Source organism: Physeter macrocephalus, chromosome 20 (assembly GCF_002837175.3).
Source record: "Physeter macrocephalus isolate SW-GA chromosome 20, ASM283717v5, whole genome shotgun sequence".
Lineage (NCBI taxonomy): Eukaryota > Metazoa > Chordata > Mammalia > Artiodactyla > Physeteridae > Physeter > Physeter macrocephalus.
Genome location: NC_041233.1, coordinates 58,099,206 through 58,115,268, shown reverse-complemented (window position 1 = coordinate 58,115,268; position 16,063 = coordinate 58,099,206). Strand labels below are relative to the sequence as shown.

At 55.2% G+C, this 16,063-nt stretch overlaps 2 protein-coding genes across 6 annotated transcripts; one reads left to right on the top strand and one right to left on the bottom strand.

Moving 5' to 3' along the window:
* Positions 1-2,283: 2,283 nt before the first annotated feature.
* On the top strand, positions 2,284-4,369 carry FBXL15 (F-box and leucine rich repeat protein 15). The gene is made up of 4 exons (XM_007126883.3): positions 2,284-2,336; positions 2,510-2,663; positions 3,010-3,515; positions 4,013-4,369. Exons 1-4 carry the CDS (start codon positions 2,284-2,286, stop codon positions 4,200-4,202), a joined length of 903 nt encoding a protein of 300 aa, XP_007126945.1. The 3' UTR covers positions 4,203-4,369.
* An 81-nt stretch (positions 4,370-4,450) lies between these two features.
* On the bottom strand, positions 4,451-11,636 carry CUEDC2 (CUE domain containing 2). 5 transcript variants are annotated; one of them, XM_007126886.4, is made up of 9 exons: positions 11,444-11,636; positions 6,348-6,434; positions 5,850-5,993; positions 5,694-5,755; positions 5,485-5,606; positions 5,217-5,399; positions 5,014-5,075; positions 4,857-4,917; positions 4,451-4,774 (listed from the first exon to the last, which is right to left on the bottom strand). In XM_007126886.4, the coding sequence occupies exons 2-9, from the start codon at positions 6,419-6,421 to the stop codon at positions 4,628-4,630; spliced, it is 855 nt and encodes a 284-aa protein (XP_007126948.1). In that variant the 5' UTR covers positions 6,422-6,434; positions 11,444-11,636; the 3' UTR covers positions 4,451-4,627. The 5 variants fall into 5 exon arrangements, with proteins under 5 accessions (XP_007126948.1, XP_007126947.1, XP_023977158.1 ...); XM_007126885.3 differs by having other exon boundaries at positions 11,505-11,635; XM_024121390.3 differs by having other exon boundaries at positions 5,485-5,552; positions 11,505-11,635.
* Between the last annotated feature and the right edge of the window lie 4,427 nt (positions 11,637-16,063).

Genomic DNA, 16,063 nt, shown 5'->3' with positions numbered 1-16,063 from the left:
AGCCCCGGAGGCTGGCCCCCCTTCTCGACGCTAGGTCCCCGCTGGGCAATCCCGCCAACCTGAGACCCGCCCCTGAGGAGGGGGAGGACGTATGGAACCTCTGGTCTGTTCTTCAGACCCTCACATGACCCACCCCAATCGTGTCCACGTCCCTCTCGTCCACCACCCCGAGCCGCACGCAGGACCCAGCTGCACACGCGTGTCCCGCTCCAGACCCCACGCGTGTCCCTAGGAGGTTGCCACATGACCTGTTACATGCCACATGCGCTCCCGCCCCCACGAGCACGCGGCCGCGCCAGCACACGGTACGGGTGTAGACTGGACCCGCCCCCTAAATCCAGGAGACCATCAATTTATGGAAGAAAGATTTAGGGAGCACTGCCTCAAACCCTCCGGATGTTCTGAGACTAGGATTCAGGAGACACAACCCTGACCACTCGCCCAGGATGCAGCAGGAGGGATGTTAGTCAGACTTCAAAAAGAACTTCCTTGCTGCCTGAGTTAGGCATCCTGCCCGCCTGGTAAGAGGTTAGACGGAATGACGCCTGGACTAGAGGAAGTGGGAGACAGGCAACCCTTGTGCCCTTGGCCAAGGTAGAAGCGGGCCCGGCTATTTTAAGAAAGCACCGCTAGAGTTACTATGGCAACTGCTCTCCTTGGGAACTCCAGGGCAGGCAAGTGGTGACCTCGGAAGGAAGAAGGGGTCTGTTCGAGTGGTCAGGGGGCGCAAGAACGTGCGAGGCGGGGGTGTGCGGGGCTCACCGCGGGGAGGGGCTGCGCGGGCTCGGCGTGGTGCTGAAGGGGACAGCGCCAGATTTGTCGCACTGCGCAGGCGCAGAAGCGGGAACAACGCAGGGAGGGGGAGGAGGCGCGCGGCCCGAGGTGATGCGCGCCCACTTGACTCTATCTTAGCGCATATCTGTCCTCCCAGCTACCCTTCCCCAAGCAGGCGGAGGAAAAGGGAGCAAGTCCCTCACCCAAACTGACCCTCCTTGGTCCTTCCCCGCTGCTGTTTACTCCCTTCTCGCAGCATGGGAGTGGGGGTGGGGTGGGGGAGGGTGGAGGAGTGTGAAAGGGATTCGGGGAAAACCAGGCTGCCTGAGTTCTTTATCCCGACTCGCTTGACCCCGGACAAGGTGCTGCCTCTCCAGGGCCTCGGTTTCATCTTCAAAGTGGAGTGACGGAACAGACATGCCCACCTTGCAGAGGTGCCGAAGCCCTGATAATGGATGGGAAGCATTTTTCGTTATGAAGAGGCAGGTGAAACAGTTGCACGACGGGAGAGTGCAACCCTGCTGGGGCGGTGGGGCGGGGTGGTGGGGTGGGACCTATCTGGGACAGCAGTAGCCCTCGGCCTCCTTCACATCCTCCCCGCCAATGGATGATGGGGAAAGCACTGCTCCAGAGGTTCCCTGGAGCGGACTCTGAACTAGGATCTGGGGACGCAGTGAGAGAGCAACCCAGAGTGTGAGCCAGAGCTCTGGTGGTGGTGGGGGTTACTGCCCCAGGGCGGGCCCAGCCCCAGACCCCACAACTAAACCCCCAGGCCAACCGATAAGCAGTATTCCTGGCGGGCTGACCTGAACACTTATTCTTCTCAGGATTCTAGACCTCCTGGGTAAAGGAAAGGGACCCAGTTGGAAATGCAGTCCTTCTTCTCGACCCTACATTTCTCCCTCCAAGGTGTAAACCCGTTACAAATCTTCCAGGAGTGGAAGGGGTTGGATAGCTCTGTACTTCACAATTAACCAGGGTTGGGAGGTTTGGGCAAGTTTGCTTGATGAAGGAAGAAAAATTCTAGCTTTCCCCATTCAATTCATTCAGCAATTCTTGGGCATCTACTATGTGCCAGGCAATAAGAGCCTGGACAGTTTCCCCATTTTTCAAACTCGCTAAACGCGATCAGGGGGCAGAGAAAATAGGCCCAGAACCTTAACAGTCCTGGCCCCGCCCCTTATACGTTTGGCTTTGCCTGCTCCTCCCATCACTTCACTTTGAGGCGGCCACTGGCCCCAAACGAAAAAAGCCAGTCTCTGCTGCACCATCGCATTCTTCAGCCTCGGGTCTCAAGCCCTGTAGCGGAGAAGGCGAGGTCTAACTTTACACCACCGGCCTGTTTCGCCTTCAGTTTCGGGATCCATCCGGAACACTTTCAGACAGGATCCTCAGTGAGCCGGCACTCGATTGAATCGGTCTGTCTCTACAGCCAAAGTAGGCGGGTTCGCTGCGGCCGCTCCAGGCTAAAGCGAGAAGACCTTACTGCGCACGCGCAGTAGACAGCCGATGGAGCCACCGATGGAGCAGTCCGGAGGGGAGCAAGAGCCCGGAGCCGTCAGGTACCGAGCACCGGAGGGGCCGAAAGAGGGAAAAAAGGCCTGGGGGAGGGAAGCTGAACCAGGGCCGGGTCTGGGAGTCGCTTTTAGGAGCCGGGGCTCAGGAGCATAACGGAGGCGGACTCGCAGGTAACAGCAACCCAGGGACGCCGCCGCCAACGCCCCTTTGCCCGTAGGCTCCTGGACCTGCCCTGGGAAGACGTGCTGCTCCCACATGTCCTGAGCCGTGTGCCGCTGCGCCAGCTGGTCCGGCTGCAGCGCGTCAGTCGGGCCTTCCGGGCGCTAGTGCAGCTGCACCTGGCCGCGCTGCGCCGCTTCGACGCCGCTCAGGTAAGCCTGGGGCCGGAGCCCCGCCCCCTTCTGGATACTGCCCCCGCCCCGGCTCCAGCCCCGCCTCCAACCCCCAGTCCCCAGCCCTGAACCTCCAGCTCCTCTGTCTACCCTTCGGGATCCCCCTTGGGCCTCTAGGAATGACCTGGAAGCGATCCACCCAGCGAGAAGTACTCTCAAAGGGCAAGTACCGGGAATCAACTCAGAGGGCGCGTAGGGTCTCTCCTGGGAGGTCAGGTGGCAAGCCCCGAGGGCGACCAGCTGCCAGGAAAGCACTCCTCAGGGACGGGTAGGCAGCGTCCGCCCCCGGAACCAGCTGAGAGTCGAGATGCTTCCTCGCCCGTAGGTGGGTCCGCAGATCCCGCAGGCCGCATTGGCCTGGTTGCTGCGGGACGCCGAGGGGCTGCAGGAGCTGGCGCTGGCGCCGTGTCACGAATGGCTGTCGGACGAGGATCTGGTGCCGGTGCTGGCACGGAATCCCCAGCTGCGGAGTGTGGCGCTGGCCGGCTGCGGGCAACTGAGCCGCCGTGCGCTGGGGGCTCTGGCCGAGGGCTGCCCCCGCCTGCAGCGCCTTTCGCTCGCGCACTGTGACTGGGTAGATGGGCTGGCGCTGCGCGGCCTCGCTGACCGTTGTCCGGCCCTTGAGGAGCTGGACCTCACCGCCTGCCGACAGCTCAAGGATGAAGCCATTGTGTACCTGGCGCAGAGGCGCGGCGCAGGCCTTCGCAGCCTCTCGCTGGCGGTCAACGCCAATGTGGGGGACGTCGCCGTCCAGGAGTTGGCTCGCAACTGCCCGGAACTCCAGCACCTCGACCTAACCGGCTGCCTCCGGGTCGGAAGCGACGGTGTCAGGTGCCTGGGCCTGGGGTCGGTGGGATGGGAGGAGGGCAATCACTTAGCCTCTGGGGGTCGGGGCGGGCTGTAGTTGTCGAAAGGCAAAACTGGGGTTTCTGTATCTTCCTGCTATCACGGCACCCCCATTCTGAACAGGAAGGGCCTCTAGGAATGCCTAGGCCAGAGAGCCCACAGTTTAAAAACTTTTTTTGAACCAGTATTTACACATTGGGAGATTTCACATACAAAGTACAAAAGTCAGATTTCTGGCTGTTCTTCAACAAGGGGAAAACCTTGCAATCCTGGGCACAGCTGAGAAGCAGGTTCCCTGTTTCAGAGACAGAAGTCTCCGGTTCACTGGAGGCATTAAGTGTATGACCCCAAATCGGGTCTCCTCCCTTCTGTACGGAGGGAAGAAGTATGCCCCGAACTGGAGGGAGACAGGGGCGTTGCCGGCTCCCCCACCGTGGGTGTAGCGGCTTCACGCCCCTCACCTCACCCGGCTCCTCCCCCAGGACGCTGGCCGAGTACTGCCCCGCGCTGCGCTCGCTGCGGGTGCGGCACTGCCACCATGTGGCCGAGCCCAGCCTAAGCCGTTTGCGGAAGCGCGGCGTGGACATCGATGTGGAGCCTCCGCTGCATCAGGCCCTGGTGCTGCTACAGGACATGGCAGGCTTTGCACCCTTTGTCAACCTGCAGGTCTGACCCGCCTGCCGATGGGCACAGCTGGACTGTGTGGCATGGCCTCACTGTGAACCATAGGGAAACTGAACTGTGGGGGCCTCGGCTGAGAGGCCAGTGCCCTGCCCTACCTTGGAGCTTCAAATAAAGAGCTTTTTACCCCTTCTTGCCTGGCGCTGCTGCCCTGTTGGAGATAGGGGATGTGAGGCTGGGAGAGACAGACACAGTACTCCAGCACCCCAGCTGAGAAATGACCAGAATGCACTCATACCTTCCTAGGGCTACCTTTACTGTGCCCATGGCAGCTCCAAGAGGAGGTTAACACTGTGGAGCAAGGAAGTAGTGAAAGACAGGGGACAGGAGTTAGGGCGGGCCCTGTGTGGAGGTGTAGGGCTCCTGCATCCCTCTGGGATCTGAGCCTAGACGGCTCCGGCAGTCTGGCGAGTGCCTCAGTGGAAGCGGTACTTTCTGGCTGGCTTGAGGTTGATGTATGTGGCCTTCATCTCCTCAGCCTCAGGGTTCCGCACAGCTTTGAATCGCTCCCCTTTGGTGCTCACTACCTGGTTGTCGATGTATCGGATCAGCTTCTTGGGAGCCTGTCAGGCAACCAGGTAGTGAGTAGCAGAAGCCAGGAGACAGCTGCACCCACTCCATGACCAGGAGCCGTGACCGTCTCACCTCCTTAGGAGCCATAGGCCGGTGAATCTTCTGATCCTCTGCGCTATCCACCATCATGTACCTGCCAAAAACTGGCTGGGTAAAGCTCCTGCCACCCTAGGAAGACCCTCTAAGGGGCTGGCCCGGCCCGGCCCAGCCCAGCCCAGCCCAGACTCACTTCTGCAGGATGAAAGACTTCAGCTCATCCTTTTGGGGGCCTCTGAGGCGCCTGGGCAGGTCCTGCAGAGAGGGGAAGCCTGTCTAGGGCCGAGGGTACCAGCAGGAAAAGCAAATGGGGATAGGCTAGGGGCGGGGGCTTAACACTAAGGTGGAACATAGCTGAGGTTACATGGGGTTGGGGGGGCGTCTAGCAGAGGATACCTGGTTGGGGCCATCCCAGGCTGGAGGCCCCTCCTCCTTCCCCTCTACCAGCATCTGCACAGCTTCTTCCAAGTCCCCTCGAGCTTTGGCCAACACCCACTGGGCCTGCTCCACCGAACAGGTAGGGAACACCTCCAGAAGTACGTCCACCCCTGGCAGCAGTTCCTCCTCAGCGCCGGATGCCTGTGGGCATAAATGTTGACAAGAGGCAATACTTCCTCCTTTCCAGGGCCCTGGCTCCCTCGTCGGTACCCTCCTCTACCAGTACCTCATCTTGGGTGTCCCCAGCAGCAGTCGGAGAAGACATCGTCTCTTCTTTGAGCCGCTGCAGAGGCTCTGGGGAGACAGATACCTGACCTTGGACCTCAGAGCTCTGTGGTTGCAGGTTCTCTTAAAGAGGCAGAAAGAGCAACAGGTTTGCCAGGGCTTTGGAGGATGGGAGTTTGAGTCACCCAGGTGCCCGATTCCCAGACTCACCTTTGTTCCTAGCACCACTCAACTGCCCTGAGAGCTTCCGCATCATTTCCCCTATTGTACCTCTGAAAAGGCAAGGAGGGCGGTAAAAGGACAACTCTGCCCACCCTCCACAATCAGCCAGCCCTCCTCCACCTCTTGGTCCCAGCCAGGCCCCACCTTGGGATGTGGGCGAAGCCAGGCACATAGGCCTCCATCATCTCAGTGAAGGCCTCCATATCGAAATTCTCCTCCGATGGGCCTGAGGGGCCCAGGTCCTCAAGGACCCCGAGCACATAGGAGAAGATGACCTCATCCAAGCCACTGCAGGAAAGGGACAGGACAAGCCCTGTTACCTCCAGCATTGCCACCTAGTCTGGGACTCCAGCCCTGGGCTTCATGGGGTCCAGGAGCCAGACCTCAAGACTTAAGCCCAGAAGAGTATCCCACCCACTCCCACCCCCTCAGAGCTTTGGTTTCCCATCTGTTCAACAAGGGTGACAGGAACAGGATGAGAGGTAAGGCCATACCAGCAAATCATAATCAGCCCTCCTCCACCTGAGGAATAGGGCTGAGTAGTACTTCCCACCCCATCTTTCCATTGGCCAGGGCCCAGAGAACTGCCCAGCAGCTCCAACTCTGGCCCCAGCATGACCCTTCTAGGAGAGCAGCTTCTACCTGAGGTCAGCCTCTGGGAGGTGCGTCTGAACAAAGGCAAGGAGGGCTGCACTGACAATCCTCTCCAGCTCCATGCTCTCTCCTCTTCTGAAGGGACACAAGACAGAGGCTTGTCAGGCCCTCTTCTGCCTGCCCCTGCCCACCAGGTCCAGGGGCGGCCAGCTCCTCCCTCCTGCCCTGCTGTGGAAACCATTTGTTGATGTTGCCCATAGCTTCCAGTTCTTCAGCCCTCCCCCGCTCCCTCAAGCAGAGCCACAGCCCCCTGCCTGCCTATCTCTCCACCTCCTCCAGCCTGAGACAGGGCAGGACACTGTCTCAGGAGAAAGTTTCCAGAGTGGACGTTTCCCTCCCCCCTCCCCTTGACCTCTCCCCATCTCCCCACCCGATTCCCCAACAGTAGGCCTAGACCCTCTGGGAAGAAGCCAAGGTCTTGAGGTCACATGCCTCCTGGCTGAGGAATCCCATCACTGAGAGGGCCACTTGGCCCCCAAGTCCAACCACAAGGGACCCATTGTCCAGCCCCGCAAGGAGCAGGCCTCAGGACTGAGCACAGCCATTCCCCCACCCAGAATGGCCACCCACCCTCTGCACAAAGGGGCTTTTCTGGCTCTGGGGCCCAGACAGAAGGGGAAGCCTTTCATGCATTCTCTCTTCCTGCCAGGTCCTTGCCCTTCCAGCAGTTTGGGCCTATCTACGGAGGACTTTCCATCCTCCGTCCCAAGGCCTATGGAGCCCTATAAGATCTGGCCTTTGCTTACCTCTCCAACCTCACCACTCCCTCCTCGCTAACTCCACTCCTGCCCCAGCAGCCTCCTTGCTATTCCTCAGACTTGCCCAGTTTCTTTTTACCTGTCTCCTCCAGATATCCACATGGCTCATCCCCTCACCTCTGCCAGGGCTCTGCTCAAATGTTGCCTCCATAGAGAGACCTTCCCTGACTAACGGACCAAAATTAGGCATTCCCCATACTCCCCAATCCCTTACTCTGCTTTATTTTCTATATAGCATATACTACAGCTCCATGTTATCTTTATGTTTATTTGCCTGTTGTCCCCCCCACAGAATGTAAGCTTCAAGAAGAGGGAGTTTGGGGGGGGTACTTGGTCTTATCCATTGGTATAGCCCTAGCACCTAGAAGAATGCCTGCACTTAGTAGGTGCTCGATAAATACTTACTGACTTATTTCATTCCTACTTACATGCTTTTGACTCCCTAAAGTCTGTATTTGGTAGTCAGGAACATTTAGGTGGTAAAGAACTGCTCCAGACCCACAAGTCCAAATGTCAGCTCATCACCCCACTCAGAGACTCAGGGGCACCTCAAACTGCACCTACCCCCAACTCACCATATCCTCCCGATCTGTGTACTCCCCCTCCAAACAGGCACCTCCTCCTGTTTCACCGGCTAACATGATTCACTCAGCTGCCAAACCTGAAACTTGGGGGTTACCCTTGATTTCACCCTCTCTCAACCCCTGCTGCAATCAATCAATCACCAGGTCCTGTTGAATCTATTCCCTTATTATTCTCCATTCTATCCACTTCTCCCCAACTTCAGTCTGGCTTCCGCTCTACTAAATTTTCTCAGGCTAAGGGCATGAGTTACTTTTTCAGGTTTTGGTCTCATTAGGTTGAACCATATGAACTTGCCAATATTACCTGTTTTTTATTTCAAAAAGAAAAGAAAAAAGCAATTTCTTGTAGTTTCACCTAATATTTGCCCTTTCAAGTAGCACCAATGTTGGTTTAGGAGGCATCACATCCTCCTATTTCTCTTCTATCTCTCTGGCCATTTCTTCCCAGGCTCCCTTCTCTGTCCCCCTCTCCTCTGCTTCCCCCTAAATGTGGCAGCAAAGCTCAGGCTCAAAGCTGCTTCTCCTTTCTCCTCAGTCTGCACCTTCTCTCTCTGGAAGATCTCATCTGGGTCCACATCTTCTTGTACCAACTCCATGTCACCAATTCCCAAATGTCCAATCCTCTAGTCCAGTCTCCTCCTCTGAGCTACACACTTGTACATCTACCTCTCTGACACCTCCCTGGGGATGACTTCACAGGTCCCAAACTGACATTCTCCCGAGTCTTTTATTCCTCCAAGGCTGTCCTCAGTATACGCATGTCCATGTACCCAACTGTTCCTGCCACGAGTCTGGGAATTATCTCAGTATACGCATGTCCATGTACCCAGCTGTTCCTGCCACAAGTCTGGGAATTATCACTGACACCATCCTACCCCTTGCCTTCTCACATCCAATCAGTCACCATGCCCTGACCATTATCCCTCAACATATCTACTTGTCTCCATCTCTACTCCCACTTGGCTCCAACTCTTGCCTTAACTGCAAGAGTTTCCTAAATGTTCTCCGCACTACCATCTTTCCCCCAACAACCTATTCTCTACAAAGATCATGGCTGTACAATATTTACCAAAAAATCACTTTTTCGGCTTAAAATCTATCAGTGATTTCCTGCTTCCCTTCAGATAAGTCCAGATTCTTTTTGTGGCCCTCGATTCAAGGCCTTACTCCTGCCTACATCTCTCCAGCCTCACCATGCACCATACCCCCCAGGGATCACCCCCCTCCACCCCGGCTTGCTTTCAGCTTGACAGCACTCCAGCTTTTTCACAGCAAGGGTCTTTGCACAAACTGTTTCCTCTGCCTGGGCAACGTGCCACCTCCACCCCTTCACTTGCTAACTCCTCTCACCTTTCAGGTTTTAGTTTACAATTTCCTTCAAGGGATGCTCCCCTGACCCTTTAGAACTGGTTTGGTCTCCTCTATCTTACACCCTCATTGCAGACTACACTTTTCCTTACTTAGCAGCACCTTTTACAGCTATAATTTAAACATTATTGGGGCAATGTTTAATGTTTCTTCCACATGTTTCATGAGGGCAGAGACTACACTCCTGGCTTATTCATCAATGTACACTCAGTGTCTCCTGTGAAGTAGACACTCCATAAACAGCTACTCCCCAGTTTAGAAATGAAGAGATTGAAGCTCAGTGGGTTTAATGACTTGCCCAAAGTCACCTGGCTTGACTGTGGTAGTCAGGAGATAAATCCAGGACACCTAGTTGAGTGAGTGTACATTCTAGGGGCTACTCCAGGGGATGGGGAGATGTCAAGACCTCCAATTGGGTTGAGATAGGGCTACCATCTATTATCGCAGTTCCCTTGTCCCCTGACTGGTAACACAGAGTTGCTGTGACAGCACAGGGGTCGCTTAGGACAGCAGAACTGAGAAGCGCTATCCTACCAGGGGAGGCCAGCCTCTCGCTCCAGACCCCAGCATAGGCCCTGGGGAGGAAGAGAACTGCTCAGACAGGGCATACCAGATCCCATCATGCAGCTCCCCCAAGAAGTCAGCCCCCTAAGGAGACCTACATCCACCCTGGGTTATACCAATCCTGGCTGCTAGCAGTTGCCTGCCAACCTCTGCTGGGACAAAGGTCCATGGATGCTGCATGAAAGCTTCTAGGGAAGCTCTCAGGGATGTGTCTGGTGCCCCTAGGTTTCTAACCAAGGTCCAAGAGCCAGGGAGTTATTATTAGGAAACACCCCACTGTGCCCAAATAAAAAGTCTTCCTGCCCTGAGCTTTTGCTCTAGCTTGTCTCCTAATGGAACATCCCCCTTCCTCCTGTTCTTGGGATGCCCAAACTTCACCCAGCCTTCAAAGCTTGCCACTTCTTTTTCACCCTTCTCCGTCCCCCTAGGCTTCCTCAGCATCTCTTTCCTACCCAGAGGCTTCTCCTAATATTTCTCCTCCATAGTCCCTAAGCTGGGGAAGCTGCAGCTTGAGCAGCCAGCCTTCTCCAGGGTAAGAACATGATTTCCCTGAGACTTTTCAAATTCTGGATATAGCCCACAGAACCTCATTACTTCCTGGGGGCTCCAAATAAGGGTTCACTGGTTAGCTGCACCCATGAAATGTGATTGTCATCCTGTCATGAGTCCTGTTTAAACAGCTCTGATGAAGGTAAAAATATTTAGCATTTACTGACTGCTTACAATCTATTCAGGGATTGTTCTATGCACTTTACATGTATTAACTTACCTAATCCTCACAATTACCTTAACATATAGATACTAATATATCATATTGATATTATCCCATTTACCCAAAGGAAATGGAGGCACTGAGAGGTTAAGTAACTTGCCCGGGGTCACACAGTAAGTTAATGGCAGATTTACACCCAGGCGGTCTGGCTCATTGTTAACCACTACACTATACCACCTTTCATGATGCAAATGGTCAGTCCCCAGCCTGTAATCTGATCCTCTCCTGCTTGGCTGGCCCTCTTGCCTACCTCAGAATCTTTGCTCACACCATTCTCCCCATTCAGAATGTCTTTCCCTTTGCCTCTCACCCTGCAGGCCTCACTTCCTCCCTGGAGCCAACCCTGACTGCCCCATCCTCACTGCCCCCAGCTGGCCTGAGAGCATCCCCAGGACCAAGCACAGGCCTGGACTTTCCAGATGTTCCGTAAAACCCCCCAGGACAAGTTTAAGTGAGACTGGGGGAAGGAGTACCATGTTGTTCCCTTGGGGTGGGGAGATGCCCAAGGTGGAGGGAGAGCAGAAGGCCATGTGGGAGGAGGAATCCTGGGAAGCAGAGTGGAAGAAGTCTGGGGCACTCAAGAGGGTCTAGAAACGAGATCTTCACTACTTCTCCCAGCCCCTACAAAGCCCAGCTCCTGGGGCCCTAGTCTCATAACGCAGGTTCTAGAGCACATCATTGTCCCCTGACCCCCAAGCAGGTCTTAGAGGAGCCAAGGACACCGATGGGTACACAAGGGATTCCGGCATCCAAAGTCAGGCAGGAGCACAAATGTGGGGAGGCGGGAATACAGGAAGTGGGACCACGATGATGGCCGACCCCTGAAGCAGGAGCTCCCTAAACGAGCTAGCGGGGTACCCGTAAGCATCCAGAATAGTGGGCCCGAGGGCACAGGGATGCGGTTGCGGCCCTGAGGGACACATGACGAGGGAGGCCTGAGCAAGCTAGGATGTGCCTTGATACAGGCCACGGCGAGAATCAGAGATGGGGTTCCGGCGGGCCCCGGGGGTACCGTGGGGAGACACACAGGACGGGTACCCTGGATCAGCGCTCTCCGCGACTCTCCTAGCCCTGGGCCGGGGCCTGGAAGGGAAATCACCTGCTCCGTCGGGCGCCGCCGGCGACTTGTCCCGCGCGGTGCAGCTCTCATCCCCCAGCCCCACCAACGAGATCAAAGGCGGGGCCCAGAGCGGTTTCTTTCCAGAAGCGCTGTGGTAGCCATTTTTAAGAAGGGCATGCCCACAACTGGGCGGGGCTTCTGCTACAATTCTCATTTGTTTCAGAGCTTTGGGCGAGCTCCCGCGGCGGCCATTTTTGTTGAGGGTAGGGAGGAGTTAGGCGTGGAGGTCCAGCCAGTGGGTGGAGTCTCAGTGACTGACTGTATCCCCTCCTAGTGCCTTGTCGTCTGCCCAGACGGGAGAACATTTTGACCCCACCCAGTGTCTTCCCTTCCGTCTTATTTCCTCGCCCCCAAATCTCCGCCCTCAAATCCTGTAGCTTCCCCACCCCCACCCCGCCCTTGTCTCTCCCTGGTTGGTTCTGGTGGCCCTACTCCTAGACCCAGTGTTCTTCCCCAAATCCCGTGTCTCTCCCCCTTCGTGTCCAGCCCACATTCAAGCCCTGTCCCCCAACAACTCTTAGGTGCTGACCTACCCGCCATGTCTATCTCTCCTTTGTATTCTCTTAACAGCGATGTTTCCCCAAGATTAGTGTGGGTTACAGGGCCTGGGTCTTGGGACCTGGAGCCTGGTTTGGATGGGGGAGGGGGGCCAGCAGATGCTCTGAGCGAGTATCCACCTGAGCGCAGATCCAGGACGGCCTGCAGGCCATGCCCACCCCCAGTAACTTCATGCCCGAGTTGGCAGGGCTTCTCATTTAGGACAGGACGGTTGAACTCCAGTACCCTGTAAGGCCTCAGCTTCCTCTTTCTCTTCCTGCTACGGAGCTTCCTGGTGCTACCCTGTGGGGAAGCCCATACCCTTCCCTTCCCAAGAACCCTTTAATGGGTCATGAGGGAAGGAGTTCCATTCAAGGATGAACTCTCCCATCCCCGATCAGCAGGGATGAGCCTCTTTTCAGGGCTAGTCCCCTTGTAGGGCGCTGGGGACCCAGAGATTGTCCCTATCCGCAGGAGCTCAGAGCCCAAGGTAGAAAGTCCCATCCTCTCTTCCCTAAGGACTGAGGCAGTGCCAAAATATGGAGGAAAAGGGGATCACTGCTCCCTCTTCCAGTCCTGTCCCTCACAGCAGCCTCCCACCTCCCCACCAGGATCCTCTGGCTTCAAAGAGAGCAAGACATTGGCTGCCGGGGAGAGGGGGCAGGAAAGGGGAGGGAAGGAGGGAGCACCTTTGGCGACGCGTCTCCCATAAAAGCACTGCTGCTGCCAGCCTGGTGCTGCTGGAGTTAATGAGGGGTGGGGTGACAACCACTTTGAACTCTGGCCAAGCAGGCCCCTGGGAAAGGGGTGATGGATAGCTGCCAGCCTTCTAAAGACTTGGCCATCGCTCCCCTCCCCCAGTCCCCTATCCTCCCTCCCCCTCCATTGCACAATACTGATGACTCTTCTCTCCCTACCACCCCCATTACAGGAATTTTCATGTTTCCTCAGAAGAGCTGTCCCTAGTCCTGGCTCAAGACCCTTGTGGCCATCCCTGAGGCATACCATTCCCCCTCCCCCACGGCCTGTTTCTTGAATAGCAGTTGGATGTAGCTACATATTGTCATGGGAAAGAACTTCCTGAGCTTTCGGGGAAGGATGATGGGAAAGACCATTTAGAAGGAGCCCCTCAATTCCCAGTTCAGACCCTGGAGAGTCTCAACTCTGTGCAGCAAGGGTTAGGTTTTGGAGTCAGAGGACAGAGAGTGGGCTGAGGAGAAGGCCCACCACAGGCACAAGGACACACACAAACTGTAAGGCAGGGGATCCAGGGAACACTTGTCCTTCTCAACATTCCATAGCAGGCTGGACCTTAAGCTCCTGATTTGCTGTCCCCTCAGGTCTCAATCTCTCTACGCAGGATGGAAGCTACATGAGGTGAAAGGAGGTATAGCGATAACTCCTCTCTCCCCATTCCATCAACGAATTCTGCAACAGATGCTGGGTCTCCTGAGCTGATGGGAGAAGCTAAAAGCCTGCGCTGAAGCTTCCCCTAGCACATCAATTCCCCATCATCCAACCTCAGAATGAGGAAATTGGGCTTGAATTAGGCATAAAGAGCAGATTTCCCAGACATTAAGGGCAGAGAAAGAACCCAGGTGGCTGGTCTCAAGGGGTGGGAGGGACTCAGAGACTGAGGTGAGGAAGGGAACGCTTTGAAAGATGGGGGGGAAAGAGGGGGGGTCCCCACTCTTGCTTGAGGTCAGCAAGGGCTCTCTGGGCAGGGTGCCTGGCCCTCCCACACCTTCCTCCTTTCTCAAAAGAGCCAGGATGGGGCGGGGGTGGGAGTTGGCTGGGGCGGGCCCTATTTAAGGAGAAGGCTCTGGGAGCATCACTGTAGATCCAGCTCCAGAAGGGAGAGAAGAGGCTTCATGGGTAAGTGCAGACCCCCTTCTCTCAACTCAAGCAGGGTGGGGGTAGGGTGACTCCTGAGCCTGCCAGCTTGCCTCTCCATCTCCAGGGATAGGCTATAGGTCTGCCCTGTGAATGGGAATAGCACCCCAGCCCTCAGTTTAACTCCGTAGAAAGTCAACATGTGTTTCAGGGAAGTCTTTCTCTTCTGCTCCCTTATCTATCCCAGGTACTTCAGATCTTCACTTCAGGTGGGGAGATTTTTCAGGGAGCTGGGACTCCTGGACCTCTCTCTATCTTGGGGATCCACATTTTGTGGGTCCTCTTTGGCTCAGGAAGGCACTCATTCTCTAGAGAAATGCCCTTCTCAGTGTACATGTTCTGGCTGTTCCCCTAGCCCCTTGCCCATCCAGTTCCACATCTGGCCCCACCAGGAGCATATCTGGGCAGAAGATGACAGGTCTGACTCTGCAGTACCCACGGAATCCCTACCACAGCCCTGAGTCCCCTCCCCTCATATCCTATATCAGTATCCTGTTAGAATTTAGAGAACCCTTACCTCTTTCCCTAGCAATGGGCCCCGATTTTCAGCTCCAAGCTCAGACCCTCGATGGGATAGGAGGAATCTTGAGATCCCAGGTTCCTCTTCTGACACATCCTGGGAATGGGGGAAAATTCACAGAACGGAGCACAGGAGGGCAGCATCAAGGCTAAAAGAACTTTGGCCATCTGGCTCTGAGAACTGAATTCCATAGGCTGTGAGCTCTAGCAAATGCCCTGGGGACTCAGTTCTGGTGCCCGGCTGTGCTGTCCTGTCAATACTGAGGTCATGGGGAACCTGCTGTCTCAGACTCACAGCGTCCCAGCCAGGTGCTGCCACCTGCCAGAACTTTTAATAACTTCGAGTTACTCTTCTTGTCAAAGACTTCAATGGCTCCCCAAAACTCCTCACCTTGCCATTAAAGTCTTTCAAAGTATGGCGTCCACTTAGCTTTCAAGCCTGATCTTCCATTGCTCCCTGGTTATAACCTGTCCTCCAATGAAACCCTGCTTCTTCCTGCTCCTGCTGCCATGCTTTTATTCATGCTGATCCCTCCTTAGTTCTTCCTGGGACACCTCCATTCCATCGCTATCTGTTGGAATCCTGTACATCCTTCAAAGCCTCTCTCAGATGCCTCTTACAAGAATCTTCTCCAACCCCTCAATGATGCATATGATCTCCTACAAATCCTCCGCACTCCGCCTCCAGTGGGGCTTGATTCATGAGCCCCATAGTGTCTAGTCCTGTGTCCTACACAGAGTGGCTGTTCAATAAACGTTCCTTGTATTTTGCTGAGTGTGTCTCATGTATGAAGAGGCAGTTTGGCCTAGATGTTAAGGCTACAGTCAGATTTCCCAGGTGTATTCTCTGTGTGTACCCTTGGGTAAGTTATTAACTTCTATCGGCCTCAGTTTCCTCATCTATAAATGGGAATAATAATTATATCCACATCAAGGTTTTTGTGAAGATTAAATGATAGTTTTTGTACAGGGCTCTAGCACAGTGCCTGCACATAGTAAGTTCTCAGTTAAGTGTGTGAGATTGCTGATTCTTTTTTTTTTTTTTTTTTTTTGTATTTTGGCTGTGCCATGTCACATGGCATGTGGGCTGGTTCCCTGGCCAGGGATCGAACCTGGGCCTCCACTGTGAAAGCACCAAATCCTAACCACTGGGCCACCAGGGAACTCCCTGTTATGATTCTTATTATCCTCCCTTCAGTAGGATATGAGCTACCCAGCTGGGAGGTAGGATAGGGTTTAAAATTGGTCAGTCAAGGTTTATTGAGCAAAGGCTCTAGACCAGATGCGAGGGTTGGGTAAAGCTGGGGTGAGGCCAGGAGGAGAAGGCCATCAAGATGAGTTTGGTAGCCCAAGCCCTGCTGGGATCTAGAAGCTCTGGATTCCCACCGACTGTGTGACATTGGGTGAGTCACTCCTCTCTGGCCTCGGTTTCCCAGCGTAAGGTCAACTGAGGAGGTTGGGCCAGGTGAACAGTAAAGTCCCTGGCAGCCAGATGTTTTATGAGTTCTAAGCTTCTAAGGGTTAAGTTCAAAGAAAAGATCAAACAAAGAAGCATCTAGGCTCCCTGCAGGGCTTCCTTACATCCTTAG

Excerpts from the sequence above, each read along its gene's own strand:
- FBXL15 (XM_007126883.3), top strand. The coding sequence starts at position 2,284 with ATGGAGCCACCGATGGAGCAGTCCGGAGGGGAGCAAGAGCCCGGAGCC. Across the intron at positions 2,664-3,009 it reads GCCGCTTCGACGCCGCTCAG|GTGGGTCCGCAGATCCCGCA; the intron begins GTAAGCCTGGGG and ends CCTCGCCCGTAG. Across the intron at positions 3,516-4,012 it reads GTCGGAAGCGACGGTGTCAG|GACGCTGGCCGAGTACTGCC; the intron begins GTGCCTGGGCCT and ends CTCCTCCCCCAG.
- CUEDC2 (XM_007126886.4), bottom strand. The coding sequence starts at position 6,421 with ATGGAGCTGGAGAGGATTGTCAGTGCAGCCCTCCTTGCCTTTGTTCAG. Across the intron at positions 5,400-5,484 it reads CTGGGGACACCCAAGATGAG|GCATCCGGCGCTGAGGAGGA; the intron begins GTACTGGTAGAG and ends TTATGCCCACAG. Across the intron at positions 5,076-5,216 it reads CCTGGGATGGCCCCAACCAG|GACCTGCCCAGGCGCCTCAG; the intron begins GTATCCTCTGCT and ends CCCTCTCTGCAG.